Source organism: Pleuronectes platessa, chromosome 9 (assembly GCF_947347685.1).
Source record: "Pleuronectes platessa chromosome 9, fPlePla1.1, whole genome shotgun sequence".
NCBI lineage: Eukaryota > Metazoa > Chordata > Actinopteri > Pleuronectiformes > Pleuronectidae > Pleuronectes > Pleuronectes platessa.
Window position 1 is genome coordinate 25,961,953 of NC_070634.1, and position 17,608 is coordinate 25,979,560.

The window sequence follows — 17,608 nt, forward strand, 5'->3', positions numbered from 1 at the left end:
TGTTTCTTTACCCCCCCGAACCCGACAAGGCGTGAGGACGAGGGGATGAGGGGACGAGGGGACAGGAGGGGACAGGAGGGGACAGGAGGGGACGAGGGGACGAGGGGACGGGGGGACAGGAGGGGACGAGGGGACGAGGGGACAGGAGGGGACGAGGGGACAGGAGGGGGAGGACGAGCCGGAGGAAAAGTTGTTTTAGAGCGAAACAGAGCGAGACAGGATAATTAGCTGTCGTCAGAGAGAGAAGAGAGAGAGGAGAAGTTTATTCAAGCAGATCTTCTAGTGACAGACCAAAGCCTCAAACCATCAGCTCAGTCAGACGCCTGGTTTTTCTTCAAGAGCTTCTCTGAGCGTGAAGAAGCAATAATCCAAACAGAAGAGTCTTTGTTCCTCTTTTCTCCTTTTCACCAAAGTCAGAGCATCTAATGTTCTCATGAGGTCACGTCCTTGTTTTTCAAACAACCTGCTCCTGAGTCTCCAGATGTTCTTCAGCAGCAGGATCCAGATGTTCCAGCTCAATCAAAGTGGAAATCTGTATTTTTATATAACGCTGATGTCTGGATTCAAGTTGACTTTAGAGACAAGGATCATGATCCCGGATCTGAAAGTGACCAGTGGCCTCTAGAAATGACCAGTGGGATTTCCTGACCTCGGGGGGGAAAAACCCAGCACAGAGACAGAGAGATGTTCCCAGTAGAGACTGGGACGGACACGGCTGCAGCTGCGGTTCAGGTCCGAGCCCGGAGGAATGAGAGGAATGTGGAGCCGGACTCTGAGAGAAGAGAAGCCTTGTCCCTCTCACTGCAAGTGTCTGAAAGAGCCCCTTTTTATTACAGAGCTGTAAATAACCTGAAGAAGAAGAACTGGGACTTCAGTCATTTCGTTTCCCAATTTGTCTTTTCTCATAATTTCACTTTAAAATGAAAACGAATGTGCTAAGGAAACCAAAAATTTAAGATTTGGATTTTCTTTTCAAATTATCCTGAGAAACAAAACAAAGTTCAACACGAGAAACGAAAACATAACTTCAGTCACAAGATCTTTTTTGATATTTATGATGCTACAAATGTTTAACAACCTAATAACCACTGACCTGCAAAAACATCTTTCGGTGTTTCTCCATAAACATTCACTTCAAACTGTGAGTTTATATATTCTATAAATCAAAAGTGTCTTTTATTGAGAGTTTAAGGCTCAAAGGCTCGAGTCGGAGCCGACGTGCTTCCTGTGATTGACAGTCCTGCAGCGTTGTGTTGAATTCTGATTGACGCCTAAAAGAAAACGACAAACTTTTGACATGTCAGCTCATTTTAAACCTGTGAGAAAACTCAGAGACACAATCACACAAATAAACGCGTGAAACGACCGAAGTCGACAGAACTTTGAGAAGCTGATTTGGAGAAAAAGTGTTTTGTGACCTTTTGTGTTGAACTTTGATTTTGTTGACATCTCTGAGGTTGTGTTGAGTCCAGTCAGTTTTAACCTGACTGAACAAAACCAAACACAGACGCACAATCAAGAGCGACAAGGAGCTTTTAAATTCTGCTTCACAGAAAAACCACTACACCAGATTTCTTTTCTCTTTTCCAATGAAGGAATCAAGCGTTTGTACATTTTATAGAAATATATATCATCGTTCTTTTTTTTTTACGTCAACCTTTGAATATGCAAATTGATTTCTCGCTCTAACAAATGAAGGAAAGTGATTTATTTTTATTATTTTAATATTCAGACGTAGAATCTAGTGGTTGTTAAAGTGTGGAATCTCAGAATCGGATCAAGTTTAGCTTTGTTTTGTTTTTGTCTTGTGATGTCATTAATCACCATGAATGAAGGAAGCTGCACAAACCTGGGATTTTCTTTTTTATTATCAAATTTTCTATCTTTTCACTGCTGCGAATTAAGTGGATTATCTGATTTTTACATGTATTGAAAATGTGCTACAGAAATCAAAAAATGAATCTCTGTGACTTTTTTTTTCTTAAATGTATCTGTTTGTTTTTTTTAAAGTGGGGGATGGAATCACTTCTGTAATCCTTAAAAAACAAAAACTGGAAATAGACTTTTTAGTCGTGAGCTTCTTGATTTGTCTCGTGTGTTGATGTGTCTTTTTTGTTTTTGTGTCTATGGGGGGGGGGAAGCCCCTCTTGGTCATATCCTGTGTTTATGTCTCCATCTTAGCAAACTTCCTGTTTCGATGGAGCTGATGTCGGTTGTTCTCCCTTCAAATCGGTGTCAGTCTCCAGCACAGACGGGCCCTTGTCTGTCCTGCCTCTGGTAGATCGTCTGTTTACCAGAGTTCTTCTCTGATGATTAATTCAGGATGTGTTTGTCCTAATTCGGGGGGGGGGAATCCTTGTTGTCCTCTCGGCGTCTCCGTGTGTCCATGTGAGTGGAAGAGCTGCAGGAATCCAACAGAGGAAGAGTCAGAGGCTCGGAGACAGACGAAGACACGAGACAGATTTGAACCGACCTCCTCTGTCGGGGGTGTAAACAGCCGGTCGGCTCAGACACACACAGGTTCTGTCGCTGCTCAATAATTCAGACGTGATGCATTTATTCATCGTCCTCAGAGGAGTCCAGGCCGTCGTGCATAATGAATCGTGCTGGACGCTGATTCAGCCCCGACGCAAACAAACAAATGACTTCAGAGCATCTTCTCATCGGTGGAAATAAGTTTTCTTTAGAATTAGAAACATCATTAGAGTCGTTTGAAAGTTTTATCAAGCGGCAGAGGAGACAAACGGGATCTCACGTTTCCCATAATGCAACTGGGCTTCAAAAACCAAATGTTTCTAAAGTAAATGAATGTAAATAAAGATGGACGACATCAAAGCTCTGACAAGTGAAGCCAAATCATCTGGATGGCCCCCTGGTGGCCGGCTGCAGCATAGGTCATAGACCCCTTGTTCAGTACTGCATTTATCTTTATTAATCTTTATAATATTACATCCCCCGACTGCTACAGACGTCGAGGATGTTTTGGCTTCGTCTCTATTTACAGTTCCACAGATGCTGGTTTCAACCCAGAGGTCAGAGCAGCAGATGTTTTCCTCTGGATTTGGACTGGTGCATGTTGCTCACGTCCCAGTGTTTCTAACTGGGAGGGGAATTAGCACACGATCACACAGAGCTGCTGCAAAGGAGCTTTTCAATAAGTCGTCTTCAGGACGGCGTCAAAATAAAAAACGAGATCTTCTTTGTGACCCCGTGAGTGTGACGATGTGATATCTACATAATGTACATTTAACATTTGACTGTGTTGTTTTTAACATTAATATAAAGTACAAAGTTCTGCACAACAGGAAAACAAATGGTTAAAAGTGAAGTTTACATTAGTTTCTCTGGGGATGTGAAGTCACCTGAGCCTCAGGTTTTATGAAACGTTGATGACTGACGGCTTCGGACTCTGAAGCTTCTTCTCCTCACGTCTCACTTTCTTCTTTCTGTCAAACCTGTTTCTCATCGTGTCTCGAAGGAAACATTCAACCGGCTCCTCAAGGTGTGTGTCACTGTTATTGTTCAGTAATTCTAAATATTATGGGGAGAAAAGCCAGAAGTGGTGATTTGGACTCCACACACACACACTGTGCGTGGTTTGTGTTCCTCTCTCAGGAGAAGGCTCGGCCGGAGCATCAGTCAGTGCCAGCTGGAGGGAAGCAGCTCTAATCAGGTTTATCGATCTGCATGGGGGAAAGATTACGACTCTGTTTGTGTGTGAGAGGCGGAGAAAGACGACCTGAGAGGAAAGTGTTGAAGCAATCAGCCTCAAATCAGCTTCATGCACACAAAGAAAAACGAATAATCAAAGCTGCTGCTGCTGCTGACGACAACAGCAACACAACACGTTGTGCAGAGATGGATGGAGGCGCTGATGGAGAAAGATCCTCCCACTAAATCTCACCCATGGCTGCTCCATCCAGAAAGATACAGGACTAATGATTCAGCTTAGTTGTATCTGTCATAATTCTGTGGAACTGGGTCAATCAATCAATCAATCAATCAATCATTCATCATCTGTCCTTAATGCTCAACAAGACTAAAACTACAACAAAATAAATATTATTCCAATGTATTGCCCATCCATCTCTCTCTCCATCTATCAGTCTGTCTGTCTGTCTATCTATCCATCTCTCCATCTATCTACTGTATCTAATCTATCTGTCTATCTACTGTATCTATCTATCCATCTATCCATCTATCTCTATCTGTCTGTCTATCTATCTATCTCTCCATCTATCTACTGTATCTATCTATCCATCTATCCATCTATCTCTATCTGTCTGTCTATCTATCTATCTCTCCATCTATCTACTGTATCTATCTATCCATCTATCCATCTATCTCTATCTGTCTGTCTATCTATCTATCTCTCCATCTATCTACTGTATCTATCTGTCTGTCTATCTATCTATCTATCCATCTATCTATCTATCTGTCTATCTACTGTATCTATCTATCTATCTATCTATCCATCTATCCATCTATCTATATCTGTCTGTCTATCTATCTATTTATCTATCCATCTATCTCTCCATCTGTCTGTCTGTCTGTCTATCTCTCCATCTATCTACTGTATCTATCTATCCATCCATCCATCTCTCAGCCTCATGTGAGGATCCCTCTCTCAGGACGGACAGAAGTGCAGTAGATGCTTTGTGTGATATATGAGAAAGAAAAAGTTACAGAATTTAAGAGATAAATTGTGTTTTTGTGTTTTTTTATGTGTTTATTTCTTTCGTCTGGACTCCCTTGTGTTTCTCCTTCCTTTCCTTCATTATTCTTCTTCCTCCCCTCCGTCTGCACCCCCCTCTCTCGGGGGCCGGTGACATCTCAGACTCTAATAGCTCCAGCGCCAACGTCTCACCCTGACTTTTGTCTTTTTGTTCACTCACAACTGGTCGAGAGACAGAATATTCACATCAGCTTTCCTTCACAGCATCTTCTGTGTTTCCCTCATCCCTCCATCCGTCCACCTGTCAGCCAGGCAGCAGATGAAGCCTCTGGAAGCCCACACAGGCGCCTCCTTTGTGGGGGGGGGGGCTGTCAGAGAGGGCCCTTTAAACCAGGACAGGAGCATCAGGACACAGGGACAGATAATCAGACTCACAGGCTGTTAACTGTGGTAACATCGGCCTCGGGGGCTTCACTGCAGAAACCGTTACTCTAACAAGCCGTTAAAAACAGATCTCAGGCTCTAAAGCTTTTATCTGTCTTCAGGGCAGAAGAGGAAACCTGTCAGAGTGATGGAACTCTTTCATTTGTTCCCAGCTTCAACCCAAAGTGAGGGATTATTTTTTTGTCACAACAGGGAAAAGCCCGAATTAGACTAAACACATTATAATTCGTCTTCTCCTCTCCATTAGGTGGGTTCCCTCAGGAGACGACTAAATATAAAACAAGCGCCTCACAAACAGATAAATAAAAACAGTAAAGTGTTTTATAGCTTCAGATGAATGTCTTTGTAATAACTGTTATTTAAGGTTCTGTATAAAGTTAATTACTCTCAGACTGTATGTTCCTCTGAGGACATTTCACAGTAGATCGACCATCAGACTGAGTCTTGACTGTAACTTTCATCTGTGCGTTAAATGAAGTGAAGAGGAGACAGAACATTCTGCTCCTTCATCTCCACTGTTCTTTGATGCAGATGCGACCCCTGAATACCATGGTCATGGCTCCATCTAGTGGACAAGAGATGCTATTAAGAAATGAAAAAGTGACAAAAAGTGAAAATGAATTGATGACTATTTGTTTTATTATCATCAACTTTTGCTTAATGGATATAATAATATCAATTACTGTTTCAAAAGTGGACAGTTATCACTGAGACTGGATGTTTAGACCAATGTCGACAAAAGGTCCTGAAGGTCTCAGAAAGAATGAAGAAGAAGAAAACACATCGACAAACAAAGTGTTAATACATAAGTATATAAATGTAGAAATACATAAATAAACAAATACATGTAGAGATAAATAAGCAAATATACAGATTCATAAATAGATGATTCATGAAGAAATATATGTATGAATACATAAATAAATACATGTCAAAATGATTAAATAAATATAAAGGTTATCTAATATTGAAATTAATTCATACAAAATGAAGGGTGAAAATAAATGCATGAATAAGTTAATATAGAGATTTATAAATAATAAATGAGTACATTAAGAATAACATAAATTCATAAATGTCAAATTAACTTTAAGAATGTTGAAATAACTGAATACATCAAGAATTTCATAAATTGAAAGAAATAAATGAATTAATGTAGAATTGAACTATGTTTAAACTACAGAATATACTTTTTCTATACTTTAAATTCAGACTTAATCAAATTTTATTTTAAAGTCATTAACTTAATGTTTCAGTTAATTTCTTTGTTATATATTTATAATAAAAGATAAATACAACTCTGTGATTCTGTATTTTCACCAGCAGGTGGCAGTGAAACACAAACAGCTGTTTTTCACACTGTCTTTTTTCCCTTTCCCTTTTCTGGCTCCTACTTCCTGTTTCCGGTTTCCTCCTGTTTATGTTTGCAGAAAATCTCTGACATTCGGTCACAAACTACATTAATATACGTTATAAATAAAACAATTATAATATCAAACCCGAGGACGGACTCTGCAGATTAACTTCAGGTCAGTTAACTTCTTTTTAGTCTCGTGTTGTTTTGGCCTCTAACTTCTGCAAAGACCTTTATTTTGTGATTCATCCCATAATTGACATCACATCATCTTCCTGTTTAGTTATAATCAATAAGAAGATGCGTTATGAAATGAAGATAAGAGAAGATTAGATAATCTTCCATCAGTTTAACTACTGGGACGTTTCCTATGTTACAGCAGCAAAGTGGATAAAAAGGTCAAATAAGAAGCTTCAGGAAAACAATGTAAACACTGTGAAGAGGATTTCGTGCAGAAGATATTGAATTTGCACAAACAACTTTATTACTAACTTCGTTCAGTTGATATTATAAAATAAATAAATGTGTGTTTCCTGTGGTTTCTGTGCATCCTCAGTCGGTGGCGTGTTTCCTTCTGTCCCCTCCTCCCTCTGTTTGTCCTGTTTGTCCTGTTTGTCCTGTGTCCTCCAGCTCCCATGTCCCAGGCTCCTCTCAGCATGAACCCCGACAGCTTCACCTGCTCCATCTGTCTGGAGCAGCTCTCGGATCCGGTCACCGTCCCGTGTGGACACAGCTACTGCATGGGCTGCCTGACCAGCCACTGGGACCGCCAGTCCGTGTACTGCTGTCCCCAGTGCAGAGCCTCCTTCAGTCCCAGACCCAAACTGGGCCGGAACACGCTGCTGGTGGAGATGCTGCAGAAGCTCGGCTCCGTCCGGCTGAGCTCGGTCCCCTCGGCTCCTCCTCTATACGAGAGCCTGGAGAACCCCACCTTCGATGGGTCCTCCGTCCGTCCTGAGAGGAATAAAGGACAGGTGAGCAGCTCACAGCTGATTCTGGGCTGTTGTTTGTTCCTCTAACAAAGTATTTATTGTGTGTGTCAGATATTAATTCAAAAGGTTAAAAATGTATTTTTCCAGGTATTGTTTAGCATATTAAGGGACTTAGACACAACCTAAAGATCATATAGATTGTAAAATAATAAAAAAAAATACACTATGAAGTCAGAAAATGTGTCACATAGTCTTTTGCAGCCAATAAGAATAGACACGCACGCTTTGTAGCTTGTTTAAAGGAACCAATCAACATTATGAAATGACATCTCTTCATGGTTTCCTGTCACGACTGGTTTCTGGTCCAGAGGCTTGTGGGAAACACACGCAGACGTCTCGCTCAGCAGATCCAGGACGGGGAGAAGGAGATTCAGCAGCTGAAGCAAAGTCTGCGTTCGTTATCTGTGAGTAGAAAAAGACGTCGGATGTTACGGTACATTTAGAAAACACAGGAATGTTTAACTTTCTGCTACCTGGGACTTCACTGTCCTCTTGAGTTTCCTTTTTCCAGAGTTTCCAAAATAAAACAAGGTCAAAAGTCTCAGTAGCGTGGACCTGTTCAACCTTTAGCTGCCACTGCATGGACTGAGTGTCAGCGTTCGTTCCCTCAGCGTCAGGCCAAAGACGCGGTGAAGGACAGCAGCCGGATCTTCTCCGAGCTGCTGGAGTTTGTGGAGCGTCGCCGCGTCGAGGTGAAGGAGCTGATCCGAGCTCAGGAGAAGGCTGAGGTGGTTCGGGCGGAGAACCAGGTGCAGCATCTGGAGCAGCAGGTCTCCGAGCTGAGGAGGAGAGACGCTGAGCTGGAGCGGGTGTCGACCAGTCAGGACCTACACCAGATCACACAGGTGATGGTGGAAACACATCTCTGAGCTGGTTGTTATCTCTGTCTCGTGTTTGAGTTCAGGTCTGACTGCTGCTGCCGTTTCTCCTGCAGGTGATGTGTCGGTCCGACCTCAGTCCAGATGTTCCGGGAGCGAACTGCTCTCTGATCATCTGTCCACTTTCCTTCGGGCCTGTGAGACGAGCCATCTCAGAAATGAAGGAGCAGCTGGCGAGTCTGTATCTCAGAGAACTCCCAAGTATCATCTCTGCAGGTCTGTTTATATTCATCTGAACATCCCACTTGATTTTAAACATTAATTTATCATGAGAGACGAGTGCATCCAGCTCCTCTGAGGCGTCACTGGGTAAAGTTCTGCTGTCGTGTTTTCACAGTGAAATCTGTAAACCTCCTGCAGATGAAACAGGTCGACGGAGGTGAGTGAATCTTTAAAACAAGTTATTACATCAGATAAAATGTGTAACGTTCACAGGAGAAACACACATCTGTAGATCATTAGTTTCTTGTCACTGCTTTGATTCATGTTTAGTTTAAAACCTTCTGGAAACGTGTCTCTGTTGATTTCTGCTTCTTTTCCTCCTGCAGCTGGTCCAGTCGCCCTCGCTCTGAACAGCAGGAGTGAACTGCTTCAGTGTGAGTCTCCTCCACCAGACCTTCAATCAAAGTGTATTTACTCTCTGTATTTATCTGTCACTGTTTAGTAGGGAAATCGCTCTATATCATTTTATCTATTTGATCATGTTCTTATTTACACTGAGAATAGTTCTGCCTTAATGCCGCAGAGGTGACGATTTTATCCCACTAATGCCTGATGGTGCAAATTCTACACATACCAAGGAAGGTATTGGAAGCACTCCCCCGCCATCTAGTGGTCGGATTGGAAAATACATACTAGCCCCTTGAGACTGTGCAGCAAAGTTATTTTGAGGTATTAAGCTGTATTGGAAATACTGTGATGATGGAACAGCAATGATTGTACAGAAACATATGTTGTTCAATCAAAAGCAGCATCAATATAATAATCTACAAACCAGAGACTGGAAAATTTGTTAAATTAAGGTTATGCCCCATTATGCCTAATGTCACTAATTTGACTCGTACCTAAATTTATATCTGTTCTATATGCTATATTGAATTTAACAATCTCCACTTAATTTAGCATCTGTATGACAGTCAATAACACAAATAATATTTTTATATAATTGGAAATTAATTCAGGCAATAAGGGGTTAAATACTTTTCCCCTCTGGTTTGATCTCCTCCTTTCATTGAGTATTTTATTATATTGATTGTATGAAAAGCAAACGAGGTTGAATCACTGATCAGTTTCTGTTTCTCTTCCTGTCAGACTTCTGTCCTCTCTCTCTGGACCTGTTCACGGCTCACAGGCAGCTCTCCCTGTCGGGGGGGAACCGTGTGGTCAGTCGAACCGGAGATCTCCAGTCGTACCCCGACCACCCGGATCGCTTCGACACCTGGTGCCAGGTGCTGTGCCGCGAGGGGCTGCAGGGCCACAGCTACTGGGAGGCGGAGTGGGAGGGGAGCGAGGTGGTGCTGGGGCTCACGCACGAGAACATTCAAAGAAAGGTACTTTTTATCAAAATGTGTTTTTAATGCAACGTGATGCTTTTTTTTAACTGAGCAACAGCGCCCCCTGCAGTCAGTGATTGATTCTGTTGGGCTCTGACTGTTTAGTTCCACTCACTGAACTGAAATATTACCCATGATCCTCTGCTTCCTAAACCAGAAGAGCTGCTGCTGGAACAAATCCACCAAACTGAGTTCAGTACTCTTCATGTTATAAGAGTTTCCTGTTGAATATTGGAGATAAACTCTGGTTTTTAATAACTTCAGAGTCTTTTTAACTGATCTCAGTTCAGCTTCACTCTTCAACTGGAGCTGAGCGTGACAGTTGAAGCCGTGACCCTCAGTCAGTTCTTCTCACAGGAGATGGAACCCTCTCACCAGAGTTACAGAGAACAGACGCTCAGGGAGAGAAGGAGGAAACGTTCTCTTTGTTCACACTCACACATCAAACTCCTTTTAATCCATCTGCAGCTTTAAGATGAAACAGTTGCGTTGTGTTGCTGGAGCTTTTCGTTGTGTGTCAGATTTAATCGTTTACTCTCTGTCGTCAGGGATCATCTGACAAATGCCGACTGGGACGCAACTTCCTGTCATGGGGTCTCTGCTGCAGCCCCTCCTCCTTCAGCGTCTGCCATGGCAGAGAGAAGAAGGAGGTGGCGCTGCCGGCCTCCAGCTCGCTGTCCCGCCGGGTCGGGGTGTTTCTGGACCACGAGGCCGGACTGATCTTCTTCTACATGGTGACGCCCGGAGGAGTCGTCCTCCTGCACAGGGTGACGTCCTTCTTCGAGCTGCCCCTCTACGCTGCAGCGTGGCTGGGATCCGACTCCACCGTCACCCTGTGCACGGTGGACTGACGCAGCACAGACATCGAGATGCTGTGTGGGTCAGTGGTTTGAATGTCATTCAGTAAAATTCACTTAGGTCTAGACGTGATACCTCAGATGATAATGAAAGAAACGTCATTATTTTATTATCAGCAAAATGCCAAACTAACATTTCTGTCCTGAAACGACAACAATGTGGCATTTTTTTATAATTATAATCATGTTAAAAATATCATATATATTCAGATATACAGGCCTCACACTACATTTAACTTTATTAGTCTCACTGTTTATTGTAGTTGAGAATATAATCAAGCCTTTTACTCATTTCAACTTTATATTTTTTTCTTTTTAATGTGTTTAATTGATCACAGATTAGTTGATGAGTCTGAATCTAGCATTGATGCCGTTACTTTACTGAAAGCTAGATGTATATAATGTAAAAGACTCAAAATAATCAGTGCACGATTCTGATCGTTTCCAACATGCAACAGAAGACAAACTGGAAGAATATTAATATCTCAGGATGGATGTTCTGGACATTTTCCTTCTGCATTCATTTGTTAAAAGAAAAACATTACCTCGTGTGCTGTCCAGCCACGTCATCAAACTACATTGTAAGAGACAGAATGTATTTTTATATGTCATGTAACTTTTTTGATGAAAGCAACAACCCACAGACCTCAGTGTTTAACAGTTTGAACATCAGGATTCGTGCCTTAGTGGAAAGAGGTGGACTAGTGTCTGTCTGTAGAAAGACATTTTAACCCCTTATTGCCTGAATTAATTTCCAAATATATTTAAAAAAAAAGATGTTTTTGGATGTCATACAGATGCTAAATTTAGTTGGTATGAGGCAAATTAGCGACATTAGGCATAATGGGGCATAACCTTGAAATGAATAACATGTTTTCTGTGCGATCATTGCTGTTCCATCATCACAGTATTTCAAATACAGCTTAATACCTAAAAATAACTGAACAGTCCCAAGGGGCTAGTATGTATTTTCCACTCCGACCACTAGATGGCGGCAGAGTGCTTCCAATACTTTCCTTGGTGTGTGTAGTATTTGCACCATCAGGCACAATAGTCACCTCGGCGGCATTCAAACCGGAATGGGGTTGGAGGCAAATTCGCGACATTGGTCTACAAGGGGTTAAGTGTTAAACTATTTGCACCTTCATTTTATTGTAATGGAAACAGACCAGAACAAATAGCTGCTTGTTATCCTCCAACAGGTCAAGTGAGGTGTGTTGCTGGGTTAATCTGGTCTGAAAGGTAACCTGTGATTAAAAAAACACTAGAGACAAAAGAGTCGCTTCAGTGCTCGAGTTGTGTTTTAATTATTGTTTTTATTAACCGTTGACACAAAGCAGAGAAACCAGGCGTGACAAAAGACGAAAACAAAAAGACAGAGCGGGATTAGATCTTGTTGAAAGCAGCGACGTCGACGCTCTGGATCTGAAACAGAACAAACAGGGAACTGGTGAACTCGAGTGAACGTGTCGTGGAAACAGGAGTTCAAATGTATAAACTTCTGTTTATATCTCATTTATGCAGCAATGTACCGACTGTGCCAGTTTAAGAGGTGCACCTAACTTTAGGTTATCTAACACTGATAAATAAGATCTTCCTGAAGGTTATAATGTTTAGTTTTTGTTTTAACCTGCCTGTGAAACCCAAGTGTCCTAATTTCAACCATAACAATAAAAAACAAGTTGACGAAGAAGCTCTGAGTTGTTTTTTTTCAGCCTCGTCTTCACTACATGTTTTATTACACGTCTATTATCTCCTCAGTTCTTAAAGATAAGTCTGTCCACACAACAGTCTTCTTATAATTGATTTCCTTTCAGACGATGAAATCAAGCAGAAAGTTGTGAACGTCAGTAATGTGGTGCTGACGTAGATTCTCAATTCAGCTGCTGACGTATGATTAGAAATATTACTGCTAACCAAACATAGAGAAACCGGTTGTACAGCCACCATTGTTGTTCCTCATCACAAAGCAACAGTGGACACACAGACATTAGTTTGTTTGTAAAAAATCCAGTGTGACTTCTGTAGAAACACTTTAAAAAACAACTACTTACAAAGTCTTCAAACTTGGTGATCTCCTCCTCCAACAAGTCCGTCCCCACCTTGTCGTCCTCCACCACACACGTGATCTGCAGCTTCTTGATGCCGTAGCCCACAGGAACCAGCTTGGACGTGCCCCATAACAAACCGTCGGCCTGGACCGAGCGCACACACTCCTCCAGCTTCCCCATGTCCGTCTCATCGTCCCACTGGGAGACACAGGGGAGGAGGACAGTGAGTGTGAGAATCGTGGGAGATGTCAACACTTCATTTTGAGTAAATCAGAGTCTTACAGGTTTGACATCCAATAAGATGCAGGACTTGGCGATGAGGGTGGGCTTCTTGGACTTCTTCTCCGCGTACTCTTTCAATCTCTGTTGTTTCAGGTTCTCTGCCTCTTCGTCGTCATCACTGCCGAAGAGGTCGATGTCGTCATCATCCTCCTCCTCCTCTTCCTCCTCTTCCTCTTCAACTGGGGTGCTGGTCTTCTGCTGGACAGAAGTGCCCTGAAGGGAGAAACCTCGGTTACTCAGAACGCCTCAGTCACTTTCCTGCAGCTGAAGTAGTGGAGGTGAAGACTGAAGACGTTGAACTTGATGGAGAAACTCACGTTTGTGTAAGGGACTGAAGGAGCAGGAGCCGCGGTCACAGGAGATTTCTCCAGAACTGCAACTCGACATTCCAGTTTGGAAAGTGCCGCCCGCAAGTTGTCGACCACTGAGGAGAGAGAGTCGAACCAGAGTCATGAGTTTTATATAGAGCCCGACCGATAAGGAGGTTTGGGGTCGAGGCCGATATATTAAAAAGAAACTTTGGTAAAGATTCTTAAGACGTCCAAATGAAATTGAGCCTTGATATTTTTAAGTTTAACCACAAACTTTATTATAAATAACTACTGATGAAAAGAAAATACAACAAAACAACACACCCACCTTTGTGTAGGCTCTGGTTCTCCAGCTCCAGGCTGTTGACGCGAGAGATGACTTCTCCTTGATCAGCTGCTGCACCGCTGCTGCTGGTGGTACTGGTGGTACTGGTGCTGGTGGTGCTCTGCACGAGAAGATCACAAAGACAACAAGATGAATACAGAGACAAAGATCTAATGACGGATTTAGTAGCACTGTCAAACCCAGGGTTGTAAACACACAGCACACAGCCAGAGTCCATCTACAGACGGCCGCAGCACAGACAGGCGCTGGAGAAGGACTCTGATAGAAACACGAGGGTGATGAAGCAGCTACTTCGTCTGTATCAGCAACTGTAAATCAAAGATGGACGACTTGACAGCTTCCAAATGTGAAGCCAGAGCAGTGCTCCCTGGTGGCGGGCTGCAGTATAGGTCATAAACCTCATCTCCTCCTTGTTAGCAGGCAGGACAGGTTGTTATCAGACTGATGCACGTTCAGATTTTAATTATTCTGAGAAGTTTGATTTTGATTAGTTATTTGATGCTATATAAATGGGCTGTAACGTCAGGATTGACAGCTCCGACTGACTCGTGATTGGTTCACATCCCCACAGACTGACGCCACCAGAGCAAGATGCAGGTGGGGGAAGCAAAGGGGCGTCGTCCATCCTTATTCAGCATCATTAGTCTGCGTCTACAGCACTCCACACAGACACGTCTTCTAAAGGTGAACTCTAGTGAACTCAAGGTGGAGCAGGGACAAAGTGTTTGGCAGCGGAGAAGCTTCCACACCAGGTCTGCTGGCACTTACAAACTTTGGCTGTTGGCTCATGGAAGGTTGAGCCGACTCTCTCTGACACAGTGCTGTCTTCAGCTGGGGGGGGTGGGGGGGGTTCAGATATGAAAAAGGAAAACACCAGGGAAGAGGAGCAAACTGGATAAAGTACATGATGAAGGAACGATGCTCAGAGTGAAGACGACAACATGAAGAGATGGAGGGATGTGGAAAAAGATCATTCTAGAAATGGATGTACACACACACACACACACACACACAAACACAAACAGACACACACCCCCCGGAAGGTTGTTTGTCTTCAGCTCAAAAGACAGAGCTCCTTAAAATGTGCATGAAACACTAAATAGCTCAGATGTTGTCATCAGCACTGCAAAGGATTATTATATGGACATCAATGGGTTAACACACCAACTACACAACTTCTCTTATCTGCCTCTTATCTAAGTTTGAAAGGTCAACGTGGTTCAAAAAAGAGGAGAACTAAAGAAAAGTCAAAACGACACGTAGCACTAACACTTACTGTAAAGACCAAGGAAATAACACAACGTGACAGCGTGAATCAAAACTTAGGCAAATAAAGCAACACAACTTTGTCACCATAGAGTAGAGCATTTTGTATAAATTTGCAGATTCACATTATTCAAGACTTTTTGATGTGAGCCAAGAGGAAAGTTATGAAACTTACTCCAGCGAGAGACTTCTGGATGTTTTCCCGAGCTCGTGCGATGTCCTGCAGAATGCTGTTCGCTCCCGCGTCCTAGAAGCAAAGACACAAGTCAACGGTCGATTCATCCGTGAATTAAACTTTCCGTGTTTACATCTTAAAACGTAATGTCTACCTGTGCTGGTTGTGAGGAGCCGTTCATGTTTTCATAGAAGCGTCTCTCTGCCTCGTCGTAGCGAGGTTTGTCAAACCAGATCTTCTCCTGGGCCAGAAAGTTCATGGTGCTAGAGAAAGAGTGAGGAAGGAGAAAAGAGGGAAGTTTGAACAGGACACAGGAAGTCAGGGAAAAAGAAAGGAAGAATATACATTACTAATACTTCAGTGAAATTATACTTCAAGTGTATTCAACTATATTCACACTTATTAGCTGTAAATCGTATGTTCTTCCCCTAGCTGTAAAATTCTTATTCTATATAGTCTTTTATCCCCACAAAGAGACATTCCAACACAACTTTAAAAATCAAACCTTGACAAAAAGAAAAGTTGGCAAAACACAACAATGATTTTGTACAAACAGTCATTTGAGAAAATTAAAAATCATACTCGAATAAAGAATGAATGAACCGAGACGAATGAAAAAAACAAAACATAAGAGACCAGGAGAAATAAAACTCACACATTCAAAAAAAAAAAAAATCAAAAAAAGGGGGAAACACACGATGGCGTGAAGAGAAAAATCAAAGAAAGATGAACTGAGACGTCTGGAGCGGCTCCGTCTCCCAGTTTGCTCATACTTGTCCCCCAGTGGAGCCGTGGAGGCTGATGAGGCGTCGGCTTCTGGCCTCCGACCCTTCGTCCCCACCACCACGGCTTTATCTCCACTGAAGCCATGGAAGCGGCTCTCGGCAGCGTCATACCGCCACTTGTCCAGCCACACCCGCTCGCTGTCTGGGTGGAGGAAGTGGCAGACCCCTCCCACCCCCGACGCCTCTTCCTTCTCCGGGACCTCGGCTGGCTCCTCCTCTTCTTGGATCGGGTGCAGGGCATGAAAGATTTCCGCTTTCCCCGGCTGGACCACACGTTTTTCCTCAACTACCTCCTCCTCCTCCTCCTCTTCCTCCTCCACCGCTTCCTCCTCCTCCTCTTCCTCCTCCACAAGGCTTTGAGGGTGCTCGCTGTTCCTGGAGGAGGAGGCGCAGCTGGAGCGCTTGGAGGAATTGTTGCCGTATAGATTCTGGTAGAAGGCGGCTTCAGCGCGGTCGTACAGAGGTTTCTCCAGCCACACCTCTCCAAGCAGCTCCACCGGGAAGCGAGGCAGGCCGTTAATCGACTGTCGACTGGTTGGCGTGACGGCTGCCTGCTGGAGGACAGGGGTCACAGGGGTCGCAGGGGTCGCAGGGGTCGGCGTCAGAGATTGATATCCTTCGTCAGGAGTTCTGGGTGCGGTGGAGCGGTCGGGCGGGGACGGGAGGTCCAGAGAGTTTGGAGCGGACGGCTGAGCAGATTCTTGGGCGAGGCGGTGCTCTGCTGGGTCAAAGGTCGTCTGGTGACAGGCCACCTGATCCCCGTGGGGGCAAACCGCTCCAGAGACAGATGGAGCCGCGGTTGGTGGAGAGTTTGGGTGTTTGCTCGGAGCCGGAGGTGACTGGTTCGACTGGGTGGTTCCATTGGAGGAACCAGCCAACCAGCACTGGTAGAGGCTCTCGGCCCGCTCGTAGAGGCTGCGTTCAAACCACACGTTGCCACACTCGGACTGCAGGCCGATCAGAGCGGCTCGGGGCTCAGACGGCTGCTTGGCCTTCTTCTGAGGCTTCTCCAGACTCTTGGTCTCGCTGTTGGCCTTCTCCTCAGAGCTGCCCTCAGGATTCGAGGAGCGTTTCTTGCGGCGGCGGCTCTTGCCACTGCGCTTCCCATCTCCGTTGGTGCTGCCGCTCTCCGGGGAAGATGAGGCCGTCTCTTCGTTCCTCTGACCTGATCCAGTCTTGTTCCTACAGCCCGGAGCTGCGTCTGAGGACCGGTCCACTTGACAGTGAGGCTGATCGTGCTCCGACTGATCTGCTGCCGAACACTGGGGGGTCTTCTTAGACATCTTCTTTGATCCGTTGCAAGAAAAAACAAAAAAAGAGAATAACAGGAAGAAGCTTTTGGATTAGTTAGAGAGACGCAGGAAGGATTAGAAACACAAAAAAGGGGACTGATCTATTTCAATCAGGGTCAGACACTGAATTTAGATGGTCAAAGAGATGCATGTATAACACAAAGCAAAACACATGCAGCAAATAGAAAAGAACCCATGCAGATGAAATACAATGAGCAACAGACCCAAAAGGTACAAGCAGGTACAGGAACCTCTGGAACTTATTCAATCCAGAACTATTTCAAACCTTTAATATGAAATCACTCACGAGATTTAACAAATCTGGACACAAATGACATGAGAAGGTG

At 43.7% G+C, this 17,608-nt stretch overlaps 2 protein-coding genes across 2 annotated transcripts; one reads left to right on the plus strand and one right to left on the minus strand.

Moving 5' to 3' along the window:
- Positions 1–6,507: 6,507 nt before the first annotated feature.
- On the plus strand, positions 6,508–12,446 carry LOC128448331 (tripartite motif-containing protein 16-like protein). The gene is made up of 9 exons (XM_053430928.1): positions 6,508–6,648; positions 7,030–7,447; positions 7,774–7,869; positions 8,077–8,310; positions 8,400–8,559; positions 8,681–8,722; positions 8,892–8,939; positions 9,655–9,893; positions 10,445–12,446. Exons 2-9 carry the CDS (start codon positions 7,109–7,111, stop codon positions 10,745–10,747), a joined length of 1,461 nt encoding a protein of 486 aa, XP_053286903.1. The 5' UTR covers positions 6,508–6,648; positions 7,030–7,108; the 3' UTR covers positions 10,748–12,446.
- Positions 12,050–17,252, minus strand: LOC128448722 (uncharacterized). The gene is made up of 10 exons (XM_053431495.1): positions 15,842–17,252; positions 15,671–15,689; positions 15,339–15,447; positions 15,185–15,256; positions 14,431–14,574; positions 13,726–13,843; positions 13,404–13,510; positions 13,087–13,299; positions 12,808–13,002; positions 12,050–12,178 (listed from the first exon to the last, which is right to left on the minus strand). The coding sequence occupies exons 1-10, from the start codon at positions 17,250–17,252 to the stop codon at positions 12,140–12,142; spliced, it is 2,427 nt and encodes an 808-aa protein (XP_053287470.1). The 3' UTR covers positions 12,050–12,139.
- Between the last annotated feature and the right edge of the window lie 356 nt (positions 17,253–17,608).

What these genes read in the sequence shown, in the direction of transcription:
- LOC128448331 (XM_053430928.1), top strand. Translation starts at nt 7,109, where the DNA reads ATGTCCCAGGCTCCTCTCAGCATGAACCCCGACAGCTTCACCTGCTCC. An exon ending in CTGAGAGGAATAAAGGACAG is followed by an intron (nt 7,448 to 7,773) that starts GTGAGCAGCTCA and finishes TTTCTGGTCCAG; the next exon opens with AGGCTTGTGGGAAACACACG. An exon ending in ACCTACACCAGATCACACAG is followed by an intron (nt 8,311 to 8,399) that starts GTGATGGTGGAA and finishes TTTCTCCTGCAG; the next exon opens with GTGATGTGTCGGTCCGACCT.
- LOC128448722 (XM_053431495.1), bottom strand. Translation starts at nt 17,252, where the DNA reads ATGTCTAAGAAGACCCCCCAGTGTTCGGCAGCAGATCAGTCGGAGCAC. An exon ending in CTTCAGTCCCTTACACAAAC is followed by an intron (nt 13,300 to 13,403) that starts GTGAGTTTCTCC and finishes TTCTCCCTTCAG; the next exon opens with GGCACTTCTGTCCAGCAGAA. An exon ending in TCACCAAGTTTGAAGACTTT is followed by an intron (nt 12,179 to 12,807) that starts GTAAGTAGTTGT and finishes GTTCTGTTTCAG; the next exon opens with ATCCAGAGCGTCGACGTCGC.